This window comes from Salmo salar, chromosome 01, assembly GCF_965601325.2.
Source record: "Salmo salar chromosome 01, fSalSal1, whole genome shotgun sequence".
Classification (NCBI taxonomy): domain Eukaryota; kingdom Metazoa; phylum Chordata; class Actinopteri; order Salmoniformes; family Salmonidae; genus Salmo; species Salmo salar.
The window spans coordinates 164,261,628-164,285,409 of NC_138291.1; the positions used below are offsets into that span (position 1 = coordinate 164,261,628).

General features: G+C 40.8%; 1 protein-coding gene across 5 annotated transcripts in view; it reads left to right on the plus strand.

Annotated features, from left to right (window-relative positions):
- The first annotated feature begins 853 nt into the window (after window positions 1-853).
- ttc33 (tetratricopeptide repeat domain 33) overlaps window positions 854-23,782 on the plus strand; it is an 81,249-nt gene continuing 58,320 nt past the window's right edge. For 2 of the 5 annotated variants that reach the window (XM_014139283.2, XM_014139275.1), the window contains exons 1-2: window positions 1,021-1,348; window positions 1,445-1,663. In XM_014139283.2, the coding sequence (XP_013994758.1) occupies window positions 1,287-1,348; window positions 1,445-1,663 (281 nt within the window). In that variant the 5' untranslated portion in view covers window positions 1,021-1,286. The other 3 variants (XM_014139259.1, XM_014139268.3, XM_014139244.3) reach the window with 3 other exon arrangements.

The following is a 23,782-nucleotide window of genomic DNA, read 5'->3' on the forward strand; positions in this document are numbered from 1 at the left end:
TGCTTTGCTGCAGGAGGGACTGGTGCACTTCACAAAATGGATGGCATCATGAGGGAGGAGAATTATGTGGATATTTTGAAGCAACATCTCAAGACATCAGTCAGGAAGTTAAAGCTTGGTCGCAAATGGGTCTTCCAAAAGGACAATGACCCCAAGCATACTTGCAAAGTTGTGGCAAAATGGCTGAAGGACAACAACGTCAAGGTATTGGAGTGGCCATCACAAAGCCCTGACCTCAATCCGACAGAAAATGTGTGGGCAGAACTGAAAAAGCGTGTGCGAGCAAGGAGGCCTACAAACCTGACTCAGTTACACCAGCTCTGTCTGGAGGAATGGGCCAAAATTCACCCAATTTATTGTGGCAAGCTTGTGGAAGACTACCCAAAACGTTTGACCCAAGTTAAACAATTTAAAAGCAATGCTACCAAATACTAATTGAGTGTATGTAAACTTCTGACCCACTGGGAATGTGACGAAAGAAATAAAAGCTGATCTAAATCATTCTCTCTACTATTATTCTGACATTTCATTCTTAAAATAAAGTGGTGATCATAACTGACCTAAGACAGGGAATTGTTACTAGGATTAAATGTCAGGAATTGTGAAAAACTAAGTTTAAATGTAAAAGTCCGACTTCAACTGTACATATGAGATGAGTAAAGCAATATGTAAACAAAGTGCCTAGTGTTCCATTATTAAAAAGTGGCCAGTGATTCCATGTCTACAACTACAGATGTATGTTTGAAAAGCAGCGCTATCTACTTATAACTGACAAAAGAGGAAGACTGCCAAACACATATCTAGACCAGACTTTTCGAAATAGCTGTGCTGTTCCTATCATACACCTTACAAATGACGTCAAAATATCCGTACTGTCCCTTTACATTTGTGTTTACAATCACAAGAGCTTCCGGGTTAATTAGAAAGTTGAAAGCGTAGCAATAGCAACAGCAACATAGGTAACTGCGTTTTAACCAAATATATCCAGCCACATGTTAAATCAATTGCATTTGGTAAAGAATTAGTTACAGTTATCCAGGTTAACAAACGTTAGCGCTTGTACCTATTTGCTAGCTTGCGTATAGCTAGCTAACGTTAGCATGCTAGCTTATGGCACTCCTGACGTGCAAACAGATATTTAACGTTATTTTCAGAATTTGTTCAAATTAGCTAGGTTAGGGTCAGGGTTAATGGTTTGGTTGAAGTTAAGGTAATGGTCAGATTGAGATTGTGGCTAGTTGGTTTGCACGTAAGAGTATCCGTATAGCCCTTCCCTTTCAACGTACATGCTTGCTAGCTACCTACCTAATTCAACGTCAAGAAACCTGACTGGCATCCCAAATTTCAGGTTACAAGTCTCAAGTGTATGTTAGAAGTAGTAGCGAGCTATTTGTGTGCTGAGGTTTCACAAGCCAACAGCAAATGTACTGTCATTTCTGTACAGGATGGCTTCGTTCGGCTGGAAGAGGAAAGTGGGCGAGCGGGTGTGCAAGGCAGCGGTGCAGCAGTTTGAAGCCGCGGCGGAGAAGCCAGAGGAGGATGGAGTGGACGAGGTGGACTGGCTACATGCTATCAAGCGGCGCCGTGAAGTCCTCCTGGAGGACTGCGCTGCGAAGGGAAACAGGCTGAAGGAGGAGGGGACGGTGCTGGCACAAGAGGGCAGGTGAGGGTGACGGCTTTGTCCATGGTCCTGATGGACTTGTTTCATTTTTGGCAAGAGTACCAACTCAAGATAGGTATAATGGCACACTTTGTGGACGTGTCTTTTAATGTAAGCCATGGGCTGCATCTCATCCTAACTGCAACAAAACCTAGTGCGGGACATCATAGGACCCAGAGAGGGATGGACAGAAACTGGTGTTAGGGATATTAATCGGTTAGCTACTGAAAATAAATTTGTGACCAACCGGCTCAAATCGGTCTTATGTAGCAAAATTTGAAATATTTTTTTTATTTTTTACATTGGATAAAAGTAGAGACTTAGAGCTAGAAAATGGTATATCATACACTACAGCTGATGATTAATGGGAAAGTAATTCTGCTTTTCAAACCTGTTGGGGCTAGGGGGCAGTATTTGCAAGGTCGGATAAAAAACGTACCCGATTTAATCTGGTTACTACTCCTGCCCAGTAACTAGAATATGCATATAATTAGTATATTTGGATAGAAAACACTCTAAAGTTTCTAAAACTGTTTGAATGGTGTATGTGAGTATAACAGAACTCATATGGCAGGCCAAAACCTGAGAAGATTCCATGCAGGAAGTGGAAATCTGATTTGTGGAATCACCTTCAACACGTTGCCTATGAAACACACCGTGAGTTAGGATTCATTTAGCACTTCTTAAGGCTTCCACTAGATGTCAACAGTCTTTACAAAGTGGTTTGAGTCTTCTCCGGTAAAAACTGACCGAAAGAGAGGCTTGGAAAGTTGGTCATAGAGGGAGGGCCATTACTACTATGACGCGGGCGCACATGTGTACCCTTTCATTCAGAAACATTTAGTAAGACAATGCAATCGTCCGCCTTTAATATTATTGAAGCTCTGATTGAAAAAGGCCCTAAAGATTTATGTTATACAACGTTTGACATGTTTGAACAAACGTAAATATATATTTTTTTGCACATTCGTGACAAGTCCCGTGCGCCTCGTACATTATGAGTAGCCTTCGGAATGCGCTAACAAGAAGGAGCTATTGGGACATAAATTATTAACTTTTTCGAACAAAACTACATTTGTTGTGGACCTGGGATCCCTGGAAGTGCCTTCTGATGAAGATAATCAAAGGTAAGGGAATATTTACAATAGTATATTTGATTTTAGATGGTTCCAAGATGGCGCTAACCTGTATCGCCTAGCCTATTTTTCTGAACATAGGACCTCGTTTATTGCAAAGTGTGATTTCCCAGTAAAGTTATTTTTAAATCTGGCAATGCGGTTGCATTCACGTGATGTTAATCTATAATTCTTTGAATGACAATATTACATTTTAACAATGTTTTCGAATAGTAATTTTGAAAATTGTAGCCCTGATTCACCGGAAGCATTTGAGGGAAAATATTTTCTGAACGTCACGCGCCGATGTAAAATGCTGTTTTTATATATAAATATGAACTTTATCGAACAAAAAATGCATGTATTGTGTAACATGATGTCCTAGGAGTGTCATCTGATGAAGATTGTCAAAGGTTAGTGCTGAATTTAGCTGTGTTTTGGGTATTTGTGATGCATGCCAGTTGCTTTGAAAATGGCAGTGTGATTATTTTTGGCTGGGTACTCTCCTAACATAATCTAATGTTTTGCTTTTGCTATAAAGCCTTTTTGAAATCGGACAACGTGGTTCGATTCAGGAGAGGTGTATCTATAAAATGGTGTAAAATAGTCATATGTTTGAGAAATTGAAGTTATAGCATTTATGAGGTATTTGTATTTCACGCGACGCGATTCCACTGGCTGTTGACCAGGTTCCCAGACAGTCAGGTTTTAACACTCTCTTAAGCCTGAGCCCCACCCATTTCTTTAAGGATTCGCGTGTAATAAACAACCAAAGATTTCAAAACTAAAGACTATGCATGTCTATAGACAGTTGTCGCAGTGACATCATGAACATTCTATTGTCGTCTGACACCAATAAACCCATCCGTTTAAAAATGAATTTAGCATCTTTTTTTTTTTTTTTAACTAGGCAAGTCAGTTAAGAAAAAATTCTTATTTACAATGACGGCCAAACCCGGACAACGCTGGGCCAATTGTGCCCCAACTCCAAATCACGGCCGGATGTGATACAGCCTGGATTCGAACCAGGGACTGTAGTGATGCGTCTTGCACAGAGATGCAGTGCCTTAGACCGCTGTGCCGCTCAGGAGCATATGTCAATCTAGCAAACCAGGCAACTAAAAGCAACTTTCTAAGCAATGTTTTGGTTCGTTTCTAGCTTGTTAGCTAACATTAAGTTAGCTGGCTAGTCAGTTCAAATAACTTGAGCTAATTTGTGTTTATTATTACAGGAAAATAAACTCACAACAAGATCGTTATTTACAAGTTAATGGCGAGCTAGTTACAGAAAATAACTTATGGTTGTGAGTGTGACAAAATAAAAGCAGGGCATTCTACCTGAGTATTTTAGAACTTGGACACTGTCTCGTTGGCCTAGTTTGAAAAGACAGGTGTTTTGTACAATGCCAGAATTTTCTCCTTGGCTCTCATACTCTGCTTTCACCGGGCATTCCACTGATTTCAAAACTCTGCCCTCCAGAAAGAGGAGAGCAACACTTTTGCAGTTCTTCGTGATATCTTTAAAAAATAGCTGCGTTAGAAAGAATTACTTACAAATACTGAGCAGCTCATGTTATAGACAGAAGCGTGCTACGTGGCAGACCAATCCGAACTCATCTCTCATCTCTCCATCCATTATCTCAGCCAATCATGGCTAGCGGGAAGGTTCCTTTCTTTTTCTGTGGCTAAACCAACTATGCTCATAATTTTTACAATTGTATTCATATTTACAGATGATTTACACGTTTGTTATTAAGGCACATGAAAGTTCACATGTTCCAGAAGGCATTTCTGCCCAAAAAATGCATTTTGATAAAAAATAGATGTTTACATTCAAATGCCTCTCCTGTGAAGTAGTGACGCGTGACATACGCCTAGTTTCCTGAAACAAGTCACATTTGACCGGTCATGCTTATCAGTATATAGGTTAATTTGCATATTGCAGTGGAAGTAAATTGGCACGTGTATTTTCGCTGGTCATCATGCATCTTACACTTGTGGATCAAAAAACCAGTCGGTATCTGGTGTGACCACCATTTGCCTCATGCAGCGTGACATCTCCGTTTATCAGGCTGTTGGTTGTGGCCTGTGGAATTGTGTCCCACTCTTCAATGGGTAGTTGCTGGGTATGGGCGGGAACTGAAACACACTGTCATACACGTTGATTCAGAGCATCCCATACATGCTCATGTAACCGATGTGAAATGGCTAGTTAGTTAGCGGTGGTGCGCGCTAATAGCATTTCAATCAGCGACGTCACTCGCTCTGAGACTTGAAGTAGGGTTTCTCCTTGCGTTGCAAGGGCCGCTGCTTTTGTGGCGCGATGGGTAACAATGCTTCGTGGGGTGTCAGTTGTTGATGTGTGCAAGGGTCCCTGGTTCGAGCCCAGGTTGGGGCGAAGAGAGGGACGGAACCTACACTGTCGCACTCAATGGGTGACATGTCTGGTGAGTATGCAGGCCATGGAAGAACTGGGACATTTTCAGCTTCCAGCAATTGTGTACAGATTCTTGCGACATGGGGTAGTGCATTGTCATGCTGAAAAATGAGGTGATGACGGCGGATGAATGGTTCGCCAATGGGCCTCAGGATCTCATCACGATATCTCTGTGCATTCATATTGCCATCGATAAAATGCAATTGTGTTCGTTGTCCGTAGCTTATACCTGCCCATAACCTCACCAACACCATGGGGCACTCTGTTCACAACGACGCCATACACACTGTCTGCCATCTGCCCAGTACAGTTGAAACCTGGATTCATCCGTAAATAGCACGCTTCTCCAGTGTGCCAGTAGCCATCAAAGATGAGTATTTCCCCACTGAAGTCGGTTACGACGCCGAACTGCCGTCAGGCCAAGACCCTTGTGAGGACGATGAGCACACAGATGAACTTCCCGGAGACAGTTTCTGACCATTTGTGCAGAAATTCTTCGGTTGTACAAACCCACAGTTTCATCAGCTGTCAGACGATCCCGCAGGTGAAGAAGCCGTGTGTAGAGGTCTTAGGCTGATGGGGTAACATGTGGTGTGCGATTGTGAGGCCGGTTGGACATACTGCCAAATTCTCTAAAACGACATTGGAAGAGGCTTATGATAGAGAAATGAACATTCAATTCTCTGGCAACAGCTCTGGTGGACATGCCTGCAGTCAGCATGCCATTTGCACGCTCCCTCAAAACTTGAGACATATGTGGCATTGTGTTGTGACCACTGCACATTTTAGTTGCCTTTTATTGTTCCCAGCACAAGGTGCACCTGTTTAATGATCATGCTGTTTAATCAGATTCTTGATATGCCACACCTGTCAGGTGGATGGACTATCTTGGCAAAGGAGAAATGCTCACTAACAAGGATGTAAACAAATTTGTGCACAGATTTTGAGAGAAATAAGCTTTTTGTGCGTATGGAAAATATCTGATCTTTTATTTCAGTTCATGAAATATGGGACTAACACTTTACATGTTGCGTTTAGATTTTTGTTCAATATATTTATCACACACGCACAGCATACATAGGCTATTCTGCTCCTCAAACTAGGCTATCACCTGTCATGGTGAGCAGCTCCTCATTTTTATTAGATTTTTATTAGCCGTCATTGCTCAATAAATAACAATTCTAAATCCAATCGTGTTTAAACTGTTCATTGTACTGATTTATAAAGAGATAATATTTATTCTTTTGTCATTCGAGTGCATAGGCTATAGGCAATGGTAGGGAGGCAGGCTTCAGCTCATCACGCACCACTTTGCAATGTGAGCTTGAGGCAGTAAAACTGTTTGAAACCTAAACATTTTACATTACTTCAAATAATGAGGCCTGTCTTACGTTGCTTCAAAGTAGCCAAAATCCAACCATAGAAACGTGGAGGCAATTATTTTATAAAGACCAGCGTTTCTCTCCTATTATATTGATTTTCATATAAACTTTTATTGCCCAGAAGCCAAAGTCCCAATCCTAGTCATATTAACAACCCATCCTAGTTGCTATTAGATTCACCTTCTTTCTAAGTTTCTAAAGGAGATTTTTTTATCTCTGTCATATATGGAACCGCTCGCAATAGGTAGGCTCATTAGAACTGTGTTTTCCCACAAATGGATTTTTGACACGTTTGAAAATGTTTAATTAGCTGCTTCATTACTGGAGTTGCATGTTCAATAATAGTTTATACCGCTTTGACTGTAAGACGAAAGGCTTGCTATTGTTGCATGCTTTCATTAAAGGGTAGGAAGCATGATTTTAGTTTTTACTTCCAAAGTAACAACACACTGTGGTCAAAGACTCAGTAACTTAGTTGTAGTCATGATCTGGTTACCTTTAACTACAAAATAAGTTATGTTTTAGCGTTTTTTTTCGTATTTACTAACTTATTTCCGGATATCTTTGGAACTACCCACAATGCACTATTTCTCAACTTTATATGGAGAATCGGTGCTACCTAGCTAGTTCCAGCTGGCTAACGTTGCCAACTACTTTAATTATTTTTTTCATTGGCAAGATTAGCAAATTTAGGCATGACATGCCTACAACAAATTCTGATCCTACACACCCATACATAACTGACACAATTATGAAAGGCCAAGCATTGTAATGTTTTATTCTGTAAAGTGAGTGTGGAAGAGATGATAGACTCTTTTTTTATAAAAAAATGACAAGCCACCTGGGTCTGACAACTTGGATGGAAAATTACTGTAAAGCACAGGAAAGTGTGCCCGCTCTAGTGCTGAGGGATTAATAGTTTTTTCAACAACTAATTGACTGACATTGGTTCAATTATTTCAGTTCCATTTTTTTCAGTTATTTGAATTCAATTATTAAAATAAATAATAATTTCTGTGTGCTTAATGCACACATTTTACTGCAGTTTCTCTAGATATAAATCAGATCCAGCTTGAACTGTGCAATGTACTAGGGAGTTGTAGTTTCCAGCAGGCCAATGTTCTACATAGTTTAGTGCAGAAAACGTGATAATTAACAACAATGAGCATAATCCATTGCACAGTTACGAGTACGGTATGTGTTTCTTTTATGCCTGCTACGTTAGAGACCAGAAGAATGTGCTATCAACGAGGTATTTTTACCAGAAAATACATGATCTAAGTGATTCATAGACAATTGGTATTCAGCGGTCATAAAAGTATGCCTTATTTACTTTGAAGAAGTACTGAAATAGTGATTTTTGTCAGACAACATAGGCAGCAGCTCTGTAGAGATGATGACTTTAGAATGAAATAATAAAGTCATCAAATACAACAAATTTAATATAGACAACTGAAATATTTTATTAAAGTAATGTTAATAAGTGATAAGCATAATGGGCAGTAACTGCCATCATGGGACTTAAAAAAAAAATGTATTCTGTGTTGTTACAGCATCCAACCCACATAATGTATAGTGCATTTAATGTTTAAAATAATCACAACCGAAATTGAAAATAGTGTGTTTTTGTTATTTTTAATCATTGAACCGAAACGACCTAAAAAAATCACAAACTAGTGCCCTCATGCCTGGAGTGAAGCAAAAGTAATTCTGCTCCCAAGATTGGCAATGCACCCTTTACTGGTTCAAACAGCCGAACAATCAACCTGTTACCAACCCTTAGTAAACTTTTGGAGAAAATTGTGTTTTACCAGATACAATACTATTTCACAGTAAACGAATGACAGTTTTTCAACACGCTTATAGGGAAGGGTGTTTAACATGTATGGGACTTACACAAATGACTGATTTGTTGAGAGAAATTGATAATAAAAAGACTGGGGGCTGTTTTCTTAGACTTCAGTACGGCTTTTGACATTATCGATCATAATCTGCTTCTAGAAAAACTAATGTATTATGGCTTTACGTCCTCTGCTATATTGTGGATCGAGAGAGGGTGTTCGTTAATGGAAGCCTCTCTAACATAATCCAGATAGTCAGGGATTCCCCAGGGCAGCTGTCTAGGCCCCCTACTTTTTTCAATCTTTACTATTGACCTACCACTGGCTCTGAGTAAGGCCTGTGTGTCTATGTAGGCTGATGGCTCAACGCTACACATCAACTACCACAGCAAGTGAAATCACTGCAACACTTAACAAAGCGCTGCAGTCAGTTTTAGAATGGGTGGCATGAAATACAGTACCAGTTTGGGGAAGTTTGGGGACACCCACTCATTCAAGGGTTTTAATTGATGTTTTACTGTGTTCTGCATTGTAGAATAATAGTGAAGACTATGAAATAGTCAAAACTATGAAATAACACACATGAAATCATGTAGTAACCAAAAAAGTGTTAAACAAATCAAAATATATTTTATATTTGAGATTCTTCGAAGTAGCCACCCTTTGCCTTGATGACAGCTTTGCACACTCGTGGCATTCTCTCAACCAGGTTCATGAGGTAGTCGCCTTGAATGCATTTCAATTAACAGGTGTGCCTTGTTAAAAGTTAATTTGTGTAATTAGTTTCCTTCTTAATGTGTTTGAGCCAATCAGTTGTGTTGTGACAAGGTAGGGGTGATAAACAGAAGATAGCCCTATTTGGTAAAAGACCAAGTCCATATTTTTGCAAGAACAGCTCAAATAAGCAAAGAGAAATGACAGTCCATCATTACTTTAAGACATTAAGGTCAGTCAATCCGGAAAATGTCAAGAACTTTGAAAGTTTCTTCAAGTGCAGTCGCAAAAACCTCCAAGTGCTATAATGAAACTGGCTCTCATGAGGACCGCCACAGGAAAGGAAGACCGAGAGTTACTTCTGCTGCAGAGGATAAGTTAATTAAAGTTACCAGCCTCAGAAATTGCAGCCCAAAGGAATGCTTCAGACATAAGACACATCTCAACATCAACTGTTCAGAGGAGACTGTATGAATCAGGCCTTCATGGTCAAATTGCTGCAAAGAAACCACTATTAAAGGACACCAATAAGAAGAAGAGAATTGCTTGGGCCAAGAAACACGATCAATGGACATTAGAATGGTGGAAATGTGTTCTTTGGTCTGATGTGTTCAATTTTGAGATTTCTGGTTCTAACCGCCGTGTCTTTGTGAGACGCAGAGTAGGTGAACAGATGATCTCCGCATGTGTGGTTACCACCGTGAAGCATGGAGGAGGAGGTGTTATGGTGTGGGGATGCTTTGCGGGTGACACTGTCTGTGATTTATTTAGAATTCAAGGCACACTTGACCAGCATGGCTACTACAGCATTCTGCAGCGTACGCCATCGCATCTGGTTTGCGCTTAGTGGGACTAACATTTGTTTTTCAACAGGACAATGACCCAACACACCTCCAGGCTGTGTAAGGGCTATTTGACCAAGAAGGAGAGTGATGGAGTGCTGCATCAGATGACCTGGCCTCCACAATCCCCCGACCTCAACCAAATTGAGAGGGTTTGGGATGAGTTAGACCACAGAGTGAAGGAAAAGCAGTCAACAAGTGCTCAGCATATGTGGGAACACTTGGAAAAGCATTCCAGGTGAAGCTGGTTGAGAGAATGCCAAGAGAGTGCAAAGCTGTCATCAAGTCAAAGGGTGGCTACTTTGAAGAATCAACACCTTTTTGGCTACTACATGATTCCATATGTGTTATTTCATAGTTTTGATGTCTTCACTATTGCTCTACAATGTAGAAAATTGTAAAAAAAAATAAAAAAAAAATGGAATGATTAGGTTTGTTCAAACTTTTTACTGGTACTGTATTTCCAAAACCGTTTTGGTTTACTTTCATTTAGCTGTGACTTAGGTGTTGATAGCAACTGGCTGACTCTCGCTGCGCATACGTAAGGTTAGCAGGCCAGTAGAGCTAACGTTACAGGCTAGTTGGCTAGCAACCTTGCAAGCTGATTTGTAAAATGTATTTATAAAGTATTTCCTTGTAAGTTGGCAAAAAATGTTATTGAAACCAGTAGTCATGAGTTCAAACAATTTGGTTAAATTTGGGACAATTTGGCGTTTTCATTGTAGGAAATAGGCTGGTTTGACGTGTCCTCCATATTACCTAACACCCTGCAAATGTTTTTTTGTCAATAGTTTTACGTAATAACTGGAATAACACAAATGTGAGGTAACTTTGCATTGGGAGTTTTGATGCGTGTTCTAATGCAAATCCATATGTTACATTTGATTAAGTTTATGCTTCCTACCCTTTAAGCTCTTAACCTCTATGGGCTAGGTGGGACGCTAGCGTCCCCCCCGTGGTGCACTCCATCAACAGCAGGTGCATTTCAAGAGCGGCAAATTTGAAACCAAATAAATGTCAAAATTCAAATTTTTCAAACATACATTTATCTTACACCCTTTGAAAGATAAACATCTCCTTAATCTAACCACGTTGTCCGATTTCAAAAAGGTTTTACGGCGAAAGCATAAAGTTAGATTATGTTAGGAGAGTACATTGACAATAGCTGTGTGTAATGTTTTGTCAATTCAAAGACAGGGTCACCAAAACCATAAAACCAGCTAAAATGATGCACTAACCTTTTACAATCTCCATCAGATGACACTCCTAGGACATTATGTTAGACAATGCATGCATTTTTAGTTCTATCAAGTTCATATTTATATCCAAAAACAGCGTTTTACTATGGCATTGATGTTGAGGAAATCGTTTCCCTCCAATAACCGGCAGTCAAGTCAGCACCACAAATTAAATAATTAAAATGAGAAAACATTGGTAAAATATTATATTGTCATTTAAAGAATTATAGATTTACATCTCTTGAACGCAATCAACTTGCCAGATTTAAAAATAACCTTACTGGGAAATCACACTTTGCAATAATCTGAGCACTGCGCCCAGAAAAATACGCGTTGCGATACAGACTAGCCGCCATGTTGGGGAGATCTAAAATCGAAAATACTATGTAAATAATCCATTACCTTTGATTCTCTTCATCAGATGTCACTTCCAGGTATCACAGGTCCATAACGAATGTAGTTTTGTTCAAAAAAGCTCATCATTTATGTCCAAAAATCTCCGTCTTGTTAGCACATGATCTAAGCCCGCCGGACTTAACTTCATGAACGAGGGGAAAAAATATATTTATGTTCGTTCAAACATGTCAAACGTTGTATAGCATAAATCATTAGGGCCTTTTTTAACCAGAACATGAATAATATTCAAGGTGGACGAATGCATTCTCTTTTATAACGTATTGGAACGAGGGTACCCAACATGAACTCGCGCGCCAGAGTCTAATCGGCCATCACCGTTCCATGGCTCTTGTTCGGTCAGATCTCACAGTAAAAGACTCAAAACACTTTGTAAAGGCTGGTGACATCTAGTGGAAGCAATAGGAAGTGCCAAAACATTAATCAACCCCTGTGTGTTTCAATGGCATAGGCTTAAAGGTAATTCAACACATCAGGTATCCACTTCCTGTCAGAAAATGTCTCAGGGTTTTGCCTGCCAAATGAGTTCTGTTATACTCACAGACACCATTCAAACAGTTTTAGAAACTTTAGGGTGTTTTCTATCCATATATAATAAGTATATGCATATTCTAGTTACTGGGTAGGATTAGTAACCAGATTAAATCGGGTACGTTTTTTTATCCAGCCGTGAAAATACTGCCCCCTAGCCCCAACAGGTTAATGAGATATGTCTGTTACTTGTATGCATGCATAGTATTTTCTGTTGATCATGTCATTTTACTGTTTGGGCATTTTTTTTTACCGTTTATTGACCGGTTAATGAGGGTCGGTTAGTCAGCAGCAAAATTGACCAATATGTGCATCGCTAGTGTGCGTCCATGTCAAGGCAATGTTCCATGAGATCGGACATTCACTAATCAGGTTGTTTGACAAGCTCAAGCCCAGATGCTGCAGAGTAATCCTCCATCAACATGCTGGCCAGACACACACACACAGTCACTCTGACTGTTCTGATATTCCCTTTGGCTGGGACCCATTTTGGAACTGCCATTTTGGAACCGCTGCAGGAGTGCCTGTAAGTGACGCAGGCAGGGATTCAGGCTCCCAGCAGACTGGTGCCAGGGCCTGTGAGTGACGCAGACAGGGGTCTAGACTCTCAGCAGACTGGTGCTAGTGGTCGGTGTTCCCAGCAGACTAGTGCCAGCGGTCGAGGCTCCCAGCAGACTGGTGCCAGGGCCTGTGAAGAATGGCTCTATAAAGGAAGAGCTCTCTGCCATGGATGGATCTCTCATTTAGCTAGACTGGATCTACGCAAACATCTAAACCTGAGACCAATCCAGGAAATGTACTGTGATCCTCATCAATGCTCTTGTCCCTGTTCCCTGAAATGTCAGCGAGCAGCAGCTTCTGGAAGTAATCAATTCTGGCCTTATGATCGTGGCCTTTTTTTTATTATCCTTCTATTAGAATGTTATTTTCTTTTAACAGGGGTTACACAGACAACCAAACAAAGAGCACCACACAGACCAAGTACAATAAAATAAGGATAGAGCAAAACATTATACAAAAAGGCAGTCATAAAAAAAAATATGCAAATATCACAATTATAACATGGGGCATTTATGGGAGGTTTTCTACATAGGACCACAGTGGAGACCAGCTTTTCCAAAATGTGTCAGACTTCTGGTGTAAATCAAAGGTAAGTTTCTCTAGAGGTAGGATAGCAGTAGCTTGAGAAAGCCACATTCTCGCAGATGGTCCTTCAGGTGTGGACCATAATAACAATATGCATTTTTTGGCTAAGAAAACAAGGGTATTGAACAGATGTTCAGAGTCAAGATCTAACACAACGTTACAATCAAAGTAGAACAAATATACATTTGGTGAAAAAGCAAATTGTCTACCCAAGATCTTCTAGATGTGTAAATGAATATCATTCCAATAAGACTGGATTCTGCTACAATACCAAAAAAACGTGCAGGAATCAAATCAAATAATTGTGTAGGTCACATACACATGGTAAGCAGATGTTAATGCGAGTTTAGTGAAAAGCTGGTGTAACACAGGTCCACTAATGTTGAATACTTATCGTTACTAGTGAGATTCCAGTAACCAATCATATTATACTATATTGCTATTGATATATTTAAGTTCACAGCTATTACAAATCAGCTGTCAGAAGCTGCATGATGAGCAGCTTATTTTGAGCCAATTAAAACTCAATATTCTCTTAGTCCCTCTCCTAACCTCACGTTATACACCAGTCGGCGCCAACGTGCTGAAAAAGAGCTAGAACGGAACGTGAAGAGGTACTGCCATTCCATGAAAGAAAAACTTAGTTTCAAATCGTTGAGAAGTTGTATAAAACTGAACTAAAAAGAGGGAACTGGATATTAACACTCACTTATCTATACGAACGTGCTGTGAAGGGATTGAGGGAAAGATTGACGCCAGGATTTGGTCAGGTTTTTTGAGTATGGATTCAGTTCCACCAAGGATGGCGAGCCATCCAAACCCAGGACATTGATAGGAAGATTTGCATGCAAGATTTATTTTCCTTAGATAACACTGAATTTGCACTTCCATACTACGGTGTGGTAGGATTTCTTGCAAGACATCATTGCATCATACATTGCAGCGGGATTGTTATAAGCACATGCTACACTTAAACACCTTACAGTGTTTATTGATAGACAGTCACTCACATTTGATTCCATGTCATAGTGGTTTATAAGTCAGTATTTGTGAATTGTGTTGTGTTTTTCTGTGGATTCATGTTTATTGTATTGCTATTGGACTTTGAACATTGAAATCTGAGAGACCCTCGGATAGAGTTGGGTGAACCATAGTAAACATTGGCAGGATATATGGCCGATATCTAAGTCTATTGTACTATTGATGTATTTCATTCATATTGAGCTCATTGTATAAATTTCACATATCAATATTTACTCAAGGTGATTCATTTTTTTGTTAGTATTTTTATTTACAAAATACAAGCCTGCATTATTTTCCTAAATTATTCAGTTGTGTGGTTTTCATTTCTCCCTACTGCTCCAGTAGGGAACCTAACTGGTCCAATGGAGTTTAAGCTTAAGCATACTGTAGCCCAAAGTGTTAAGCAATTGTTACTTGTTACACTTGTGCTTCTAGTTCCGACAGTGCCGTAATATCTAACAAGTAATCTAACAATTCCCCAACAACTACCTAATACACACAAATCTAAAGGGGTGAATGAGAATATGCACATATAAGTATATAGATGAGCGATGGCCGAGCGGCATAGGCAAGGTGCAATAGATGGTATAAAATACAATATATACAGTCGTGGCCAAACGTTTTGAGAGTGACCCAAAAATTCATTTCCACAAAGTTTGCTGCTTTAGTGTCTTTAGATATTTTTGTCAGATGTTACTATGGAATACTGAAGTATAATTACAAGAATTTCATAAGTGTCAAAGGCTTTTATTGACAATTACATGAAGTTGATGCAAAGCATCAATATTTGCAGTGTTGACCCTTCTTTTTCAAGACCTCTGCAATCCGCCCTGGCATGCTGTCAATTAACTTCTGGGCCACATCCTGACTGATGGCAGCCCATTCTTGCATAATCAATGCTTGGAGTTTGTCAGAATTTGTGGGTTTTTGTTTGTCCACCCGCCTCTTGAGGATTGACCACAAGTTCTCAATGGGATTAAGGTCTGGGGAGTTTCCTGGCCATGGACCCAAAATATCTATGTTTTGTTCCCCGAACCACTTAGTTATCACTTTTGCCTTATGGCAAGGTGCTCCATCATGCTGGAAAAGGCGTTGTTCGTCACCAAACTGTTCCAAGATGGTTGGGAGAAGTTGCTCTCGGAGGATATGTTGGGACCATTCTTTATTCATGGCTGTGTTCTTAGGCAAAATTGTGAGTGAGCTCACTCCCTTGGCTGAGAAGCAACCCCACACATGAATGATCTCTAGATGCTTTACTGTTGGCACGACACAGGACTGATGGTAGCGCTCACCTTGTCTTCTCCAGAAAAGCTTTTTTCCGGATGCCCCAAACAATCGGAAAGGTGATTCATCAGAAAAAATGACTTTACCCCAGTCCTCAGCAGTCCAATCCCTGTACCTTTAGCAGAATATCAGTCTGTCCCTGATGTTTTTCCTGGAGAGAAGTGGCATCTTTGCTGCCCTTCTTGACACCAGGCCTTCCTCCAAAAGTCTTCGCCTCACTGTGCATGCAGATGCACTCACACCTGCCTGCTGCCATTCCTGAGAAAGCTCTGTACTGGTGGTGCCCCGATCCCGCAGCTGAATCAACTTTAAGAGACGGTCCTGGCGCTGGACTTTTTTGGGCGCCCTGAAGCCTTCTTCACAACAATTGAACCGCTCTCCTTGAAGTGCTTGATGATCCGATAAATGGTTGATTTAGGTGCAATCTTACTGGCAGCAATATCCTTGGCTGTGAAGCCCTTTTTGTGCAAAGCAATGATGACGGCACGTGTTTCCTTGCAGGTTGACAGAGGAAGAACAATGATTCCAAGCACCACCCTCCTTTTGAAGCTTCCTGTCTGTTATTCGAACTCAATCAGCATGACAGAGTGATCTCCGGCCTTGTCCTCGTGAACACTCACACCTGTGTTAACGAGAGAATCACTGACATGATGTCAGCTGGTCTTTTTGTGGCATGGCTGAAATGCAGTGGACATTTTTTGGGGGGATTCAGTTCATTTGCATGGCAAAGAGGGACTTTGCAATTATTTGCAATTCATCTGACCACTCTTCATAACATTCAGGAGTATATACAAATTGACATCATACAAACTGAGGCAGCAGAATTTGTGAAAATTAATATTTGTGTCATTCTCAACTTTTGGCCAGGACTGTACATGTGATATGAGTAATGTAAGATATGGAAACATTATTAAAGTGGCATTATTTAAAGTGGCATTGTATAAAGTGACTAGTGATCCATTTATTAAAGTGGCCAGTGATTGGGTCTCAATGTAGGCAGCAGCCTCTCTGAGTTAGTGATTGCTGTTTAGCAGTCTGATGGCCTTGAGATTGAAAAACAGCTTTTGTCTCTCGGTCCCAGCTTTGATGCCTCTGCACCTCACCTTCTGGATGGTAGTGGTGTAACAGGCAGTGGCTTGGGTGGTTGTTGTCCTTGATAATCTTTTTAACCTTCCTGTGACATCGGGTGCTGTAGGTTTCATTGAGGGCAGGTAGTTTGCCCCTGGTGATGCGTTGTGCGGACTACACCACCCTCTGGAGAGCCTTGCGGTTGAGGGCAGTGCAGGTGCCGTACCAGGCTGTGATACAGCCCAACAAGATGCTCTGAATTTTGCATCTGTAAAAGTTTGTCAGGGTTTTGGGTGACAAGCCAAATTTCTTTCAACCTCCTGAGGTTGAGGAGGTGCTGTTGCGCCTTATTTGCCACACTGTCTGTGTGGGTGGTCCATTTCAGTTTGTCCGTGATGTGTACGCCGAGGAACTTAATACTTTCCACCTTCTCCACTGCTGTCCCTTCGATATGGATAAGGGGTGCTCCCTCTGCTGTTTCCTGAAGTCCACGATCATCTCTTGTTTTGTTGATGTTGAGTGAGAGGTTGTTTTCCTGACACCACACCCCAAGTTCCCTCCTCCCTGTAGGCTGTCTCGTCGTTGTTGGTAATCAAGCCCACTACTCTTGTATCATCTGCAAACTTGATGATTGAGTTGGAGGCGTGCATGGCCACGCAGTCGTGGGTGAACAGGGAGTACAGGAGGGGGCTGAGCACGCACCCTTGTGGGGCCCTAGTGTTGAGGGTCAGCGAAGTGGAGATGTTGTTTCCTACCTTCACCACCTGGGGGCGGCCTGTCAAAGTCCAGGACCCAGTTGCACACAGCGTGGTTGAGACCCAGGGCCTCCAGCTTGATGATGAGCTTAGAGGGTTCTATGGTGTTGAATGCTGAGCTGTAGTCAATGAACAGCATTCTTACATAGGTATTCCTTTTGTCCAGATGGGATAGGGCAATGTGCAGTGTGATTGCGTTGTCTGTGGACCTGTTGGGGCGGTATGCAAACTGTATTGGGTATAGGGTGGCCGGTAAGATGGAGGATAATACAGTGCGACGGTGGCACTGTATTATTCTCAAAGCAGGCAAAGAAGGTGTTTAGTTTGTCTGGAAGCGTGACGTCTGTGTCCGTGACATGGCTGGTTTTCTTTTTGTAGTCCTTGATTTCCTGTAGACCCTGCCACATACGTCTGAGGCGTTGAATTGCGACTCCACCTTGTCACTGTACCGGCATTTCGCTTGTTTGATTGCCTTGCGGAGGGAATAACTACATTGTTTATATTCAGCCATATTCCCAGACCTCTTTCCATGGTTAAATGCGGTGGTTCGTGCTTTCAGTTTTGCGCGAATGTCGCCATCCATCCATGGTTTCTGGTTAGGGTAAGTTTTAACCTCTATGGGCTAGGTGGGACGCTAGCGTGCCACCCGTGGTGCACTCCATCAACAGCAGGTGCATTTCAAGAGCGGCAAATTTGAATCCAAATAAATGTCAAAATTCAAATTTTTCAAAAATACAACTATTTTACACCATTTGAAAGATAAACATCTCCTTAATCTAACCACGTTTTACAATTTCAAAAAGGTTTTACGGCGAAAGCATAAATTTAGAGTATGTTAGGACAGTACATTTACAAGAGTTGTGTGTAATGTTTTGTCAAGTCAAAGACAGGGTCACCAAAACCATAAAACCAGCTAAAATGATGCACTAACCTTTTACAATCTCCATCAGATGACACTCCTAGGACATTATGTTAGACAATGCATGCATTTTTAGTTCTATCAAGTTCATATTTATATCCAAAAACAGCGTTTTACTATGGCATTGATGTTGAGGAAATCGTTTCCCTCCAATAACCGGCAGTCAAGTCAGCGTCACAAATTAAATAATTAAAATTAGAAAACATTGGTAAAATATTATATTGTCATTTAAAGAATTATAGATTTACATCTCTTGAACGCAATCAACTTGCCAGATTTAAAAATAACCTTACTGGGAAATCACACTTTGCAATAATCTGAGCACTGTGCCCAGAAAAATACGCGTTGCGATACAGACTAGACGTCATGTTGGGGAGATCTAAAATCGAAAATACTATGTAAATAATCCATTACCTTTGATTCTCTTCATCAGATGTCACTTCCAGGTATCACAGGTCCATAACGAATGTAGTTTTGTTCAAAAAAGCTCATCATTTATGTCCAAAAATCTCCGTCTTGTTAGCACATGATCTAAGCCAGCCGGACTTCTCGTCATGAACGAGGGGAAAAAATATATTTACGTTCGTTCAAACATGTCAAACGTTGTATAGCATAAATCATTAGGGCCTTTTTTAACCAGAACATGAATAATATTCAAGGTGGACGAATGCATTCTCTTTTATAACGTAACATGAACTCGCGCGCCAGGTGTCTAATGGGACATCATCGTTCCATGGCTCTTGTTCGGTCAGATCTCCCTCCAGAAGACTCAAAACACTTTGTAAAGGCTGGTGACATCTAGTGGAAGCAATAGGAAGTGCAAAAATATTCCTCAGCCCCTGTGTTTTTCAATGGGATAGGTTTAAAGTCAATACAACACATCAGGTATCCACTTCCTGTCAGAAAATGTCTCAGGGTTTTGCCTGCCAAATGAGTTCTGTTATACTCAGACACCATTCAAACAGTTTTAGAAACTTTAGAGTGTTTTCTATCCATATATAATAAGTATATGCATATTCTAGTTACTGGGTAGGATTAGTAACCAGATTAAATCGGGTACATTTTTTTTATCCAGACGTGCAAATGCTGCCCCCTAGCCCTAACAGGTTAATAGTCACGGTGGGTACATCTCCAATGCACTTCTTTATAAACTTGCTCACTGAGTCAGCGTATAAGTCGATGTTGTTCTCTGAGGCTGACCGGAACATATTCCAGTCCGCGTGATCAAAACAATCTTGAAGCGTGGCTTCCGATTGGTCAGACCAGCGTTGAATGGTTCTCGTCACTGGTTCATCCTGTTTGAGTTTCTGCCTGTAAGACGGTAGGAGCAAGATGGCGTGGGGAGGGCTTTGTATGCATCGCGAAAGTCAGAGTAGTAGTGATCGAGTGCATTACTCCTGCACGTAGTGCAATCAATATGCTGATAGAATTTAGGTAGCCTTGTTCTCAAATTTGCTTTGTTAAAATCCCCAGCTCCAATAAATGCGGTTTCCAGTTTACAGAGTCCAGTGAAGTTCCTTGAGGGCCGTCTTGGTGTCCGCTTGAGGGGGAATGTACACAGCTGTGACTATAACTGACAAGAATTATTTTGGTATGTAAAATGGACGGCATTTGATTGTAAGGAATTCTAGGTCGGGTGAGCAGAAGGACTTGAGTTCCTGTATGTTGTTATGATTACACAATGAGTCGTTAATCATGAGGCATACACCCCCGCCCTTCCTCTTCCCAGAGAGGTGTTTATTTCTGTCGGTGCTATGCATGGAGAAGCCCGGTCGCTGAACCGATTCCAACAACATATCCCGAGAGAGCCATCTTTCCGTGAAACAGAATGTTACAATCTTTCATGTCTGTTCACATTTAAAACATAAATGTGATGCATTGGAAAACATTCTGTGGAGGTGAATTTGGGGTTGACCCTTTCGCAGATAGAAGCCTATTCTTCCTCAACAAATGTATGTCCAAAGTCTGTCTCTAAAACTTCTCTCAACGCATAATAGGATGAGGCACTTATGTTTAATGAAATAGAATATATGTCGGAGATTAAGCCTCTCCGAACAGTAGGATTCGTAAATTGTTTTTCAACTTCAGTAATTTGAAAACGTAGTTTATCGACTTTCTTCTGAACCTCTATGAAATGTCTAAGTTGTAGGTACTTAAAATATTTTCTTGGGGTGTCAAACTCAGTTTTTATATTATTTAAGAATGTCCTGAGTAAATAAAGGCATAAGGTCAGCAATACCCTTCGTCTTCCAATCCAGAAGTCCAATTCTCCTTATTTGGGGGGGAAATCTTGATGAAGGGCAATCGGTGACCGGAGTAATATATGGTCTGGTGTCTGCAAGTACCTCCTTGCATTTTTCCAAGCTAAGAGTGTATTATCTACTGTAAAATTGTCAGTTAAAGCCTGTATCTTTTCAAAGCTATTAATAAATGGTACGGAAGCTAATGCTCTTGGATGACATGCTATTGATTCCATTCCAACACAAAGTGAGTGGCGTCTGTCTAGGCACCAACTAATCATGTGCTTGATCAGCCATCTGTATGCGGTGCATTGACTTCCCAGCTAGGGCAAATAAAAGTTACTCACGTTCATGTCCATACACTGACTGTGCACCCTAATAACATAACTAGCAACCTTCACCGATCTTGGTTCTGTGCTGTTGTAGAGTGGATATTGTCCCGGTAGAAAGTGAGCACAGACTGGGAGTCGTCAAATGTGTGGCTAGCCCCCTAGAAAGTAAACCTCAGTTTAGCCGGGTGTATCAGGCCAAATCTGACTCCTGCTTTGTGAAAGTGGGCCTTCACATCTTTGTATGCAGCTCTGCATCTTGCCAGGTCTGCCGAGTAATCCACTTGCCATTGTAGTTCCATTGTCCTCTTTCGCGGGACGTCCAAAGAATTTTCTCTTTGGTCTGGAAGTAATGTAGGCGGACCAGCATTGCTCTGGGAGGGCGTCCAGGCTGTGGTTTTGCTGCTAGAGTGCGGTCCCCTGTCGATGACTGGGGGCCTGTCAGACATCTCTCCCCCGAAGACGTCTTGCAGGAAAGAGGCCATGAACTCGGTAGGATTGCGCCCTTCTGTCCCTTCTGTGATTCCGACCACACGTATGTTCTTTCTCCGGGAACGGTTTACCTGTTCATCTAGACTAACCTTTAGTTTAACGTTCTCGGAGGTAAGCTCGTAATTTTTGGTCTCCAATTCGGTAAGCCGGTCAGCGGCGTTTCGATATCCTTTATTTTGGGGTTTTGTGTCGCGATAGTTGTTTGTAGTGTCACCATAGTTGGACTTAGGTCATAATTTCAGCTCCTAGACTTGACACAGAGGAGCAAAGTTCGGTCATGAAATCAGAGCGTAGTGTAGCCATTTCTGCGCAGATGGTAATTAGCATGTCCATAACTTTAGCATCCGCCATCTTGTTGCTGTTCTTCGTTGTGTCTTGTTTACCATTTTGTCTCGTTTTCCCGGTTCCAGACATATCCAATAATGCCACACGAATGTGACTAGAGTCAGAAGGTGTGGAAAATGTGTTCTCGTTTTGATACTTTTAATGTTTTAACCTTTTAACTATCAGCCCTTTGTGGAGACGCCTCGGAACACGTCTTTACGTAGCCATGTTGAAACCGCACTCGAGCGTGGCCTTTTTGAGGACCAACCAATGTGCTGCGTTGCCAAATATGTCCAGAAGAGGGAGCCTTTTAACTGGGAAGGCTCTCAACTACTTTATAATGGGAAGGTTGGCAGAAATGAATATACAGCACCTTTGGAAAGTATTCAGAACCCTTCACTTTTCCCACATTGTTACATTACAGCCTTATTCTAAAATGGATCCCAAATAAATTCTGCAATCTACACACACTACCCGATAATTACAAAGCAAAAACACGTTTTTAGAAATGTTTGCAAATGTATTTATTTTTAAAAACGTGTACCTTATTTACATAAGTATTCAGACCCTTTGCTGTGAGACTTGAAATTGAGCTTAGGTGCATCCTGTTTCCATTGATCATCCTTGATGTTTCTAGAACTTCATTGGACTCCACCTGTGGTAAAGACTCTTCCTAGAACTGGATGCCCGGCCTTGGTCAGGTGGCTAACCAAGAACCTGATGGTCACTCTGAAAGAGCTCTAGAGTTCCTCTGTTGGGATGGGAGAACCTTCCAGAAAGACAATACCATTATGCAGTATTGTGTGAATATTGATGATTTAAAAAAAAAATTTAAATACGTTTTTGAATAAGGCTGTAACGTAACAAAATGTGGAAAAGGTCAAGGGATCTGAATACTTTACGAATGCACTGTATAACTCCTATATTGAATGTGTCCCAATGGCATCCTAAATCATACGCTTTTGACGTCAATAACATGTTTTTCATATTTCCTCCATTAACCTTTTTTAATCATTCTCCAAATAAATGGGGGTAACCATAAAGTAGGCTACCAAAAGTTTCTGAGTGGGATTTTAGTCCTACCTAGGTTTACATGTCCAGGGACACTTAACAGGTTTTCTGTCAATAGCAGCAATGACGTCTTTTCTGACCCTCTTGGAGAAAGACATTTAACCCATTCTTGTCAATAACGGAAATGTATAATTTCGTTTTGTGTATTTGTTCTCTGACTTTACTGATGGTCCAATCTGAAGACATTTTTTAAATCAGCCAAAGCGTTTGTCTACAGTGTGAGTTTTTGATATTGTACTGTATTTAGTCTCAACACAAGGGGTTACTGTTTTTTTTTTACACATTTCATGGATCAAGTTATGTGAATACATGTTCAAATAGTCAGATCTTAATATTTTTTTGTCAAATTATTGGCACTCTTTATTAAGATGAGCAAAAAATACTGTATAAAATAAATAATACAAATACTGCATGTAAAAATATATATATACATAAAAGGACAATTGTTATATTTGCTCAGTATCAATAAAAAAGATAGGGGCACCCATGTTTTCAATACTCCAGCACCCTCCCATTGCGAGGATAATAAAACTGAGCCTTTTTCTCTTAAAGTTTTATGAGATTGGAGAACACATTGGGAGGGATGTTAGACCATTCCTCCATACATTATCTTTCCAGATCCTTGATATCCTGAGTCTGCACTTATGGACTGCCCTCTTCAATTCAAACCACAGGTTTTCAATGGGGTGAAAGTCCAGAGATTGAGATGTCTATTGCAAAATGTTGATTTTTGTGGTCAGATGACAAGAAGATGGAGCTCTTTGGCCACACACACCGGTAGTGGGGTTTGCGTCAAAAAACAGAAACATATGCAGAAAGTACCTCATACATACCGGTACTGTAAAATATGATGGTGAATCTTTGATGCTATAGAGCTATTTTGCTTCCACTGGTCGTGGTCACCCTTGTTAAAGGGGAAATCTCCAGTTGCTACATACATTTTTGGACTTGTGAATT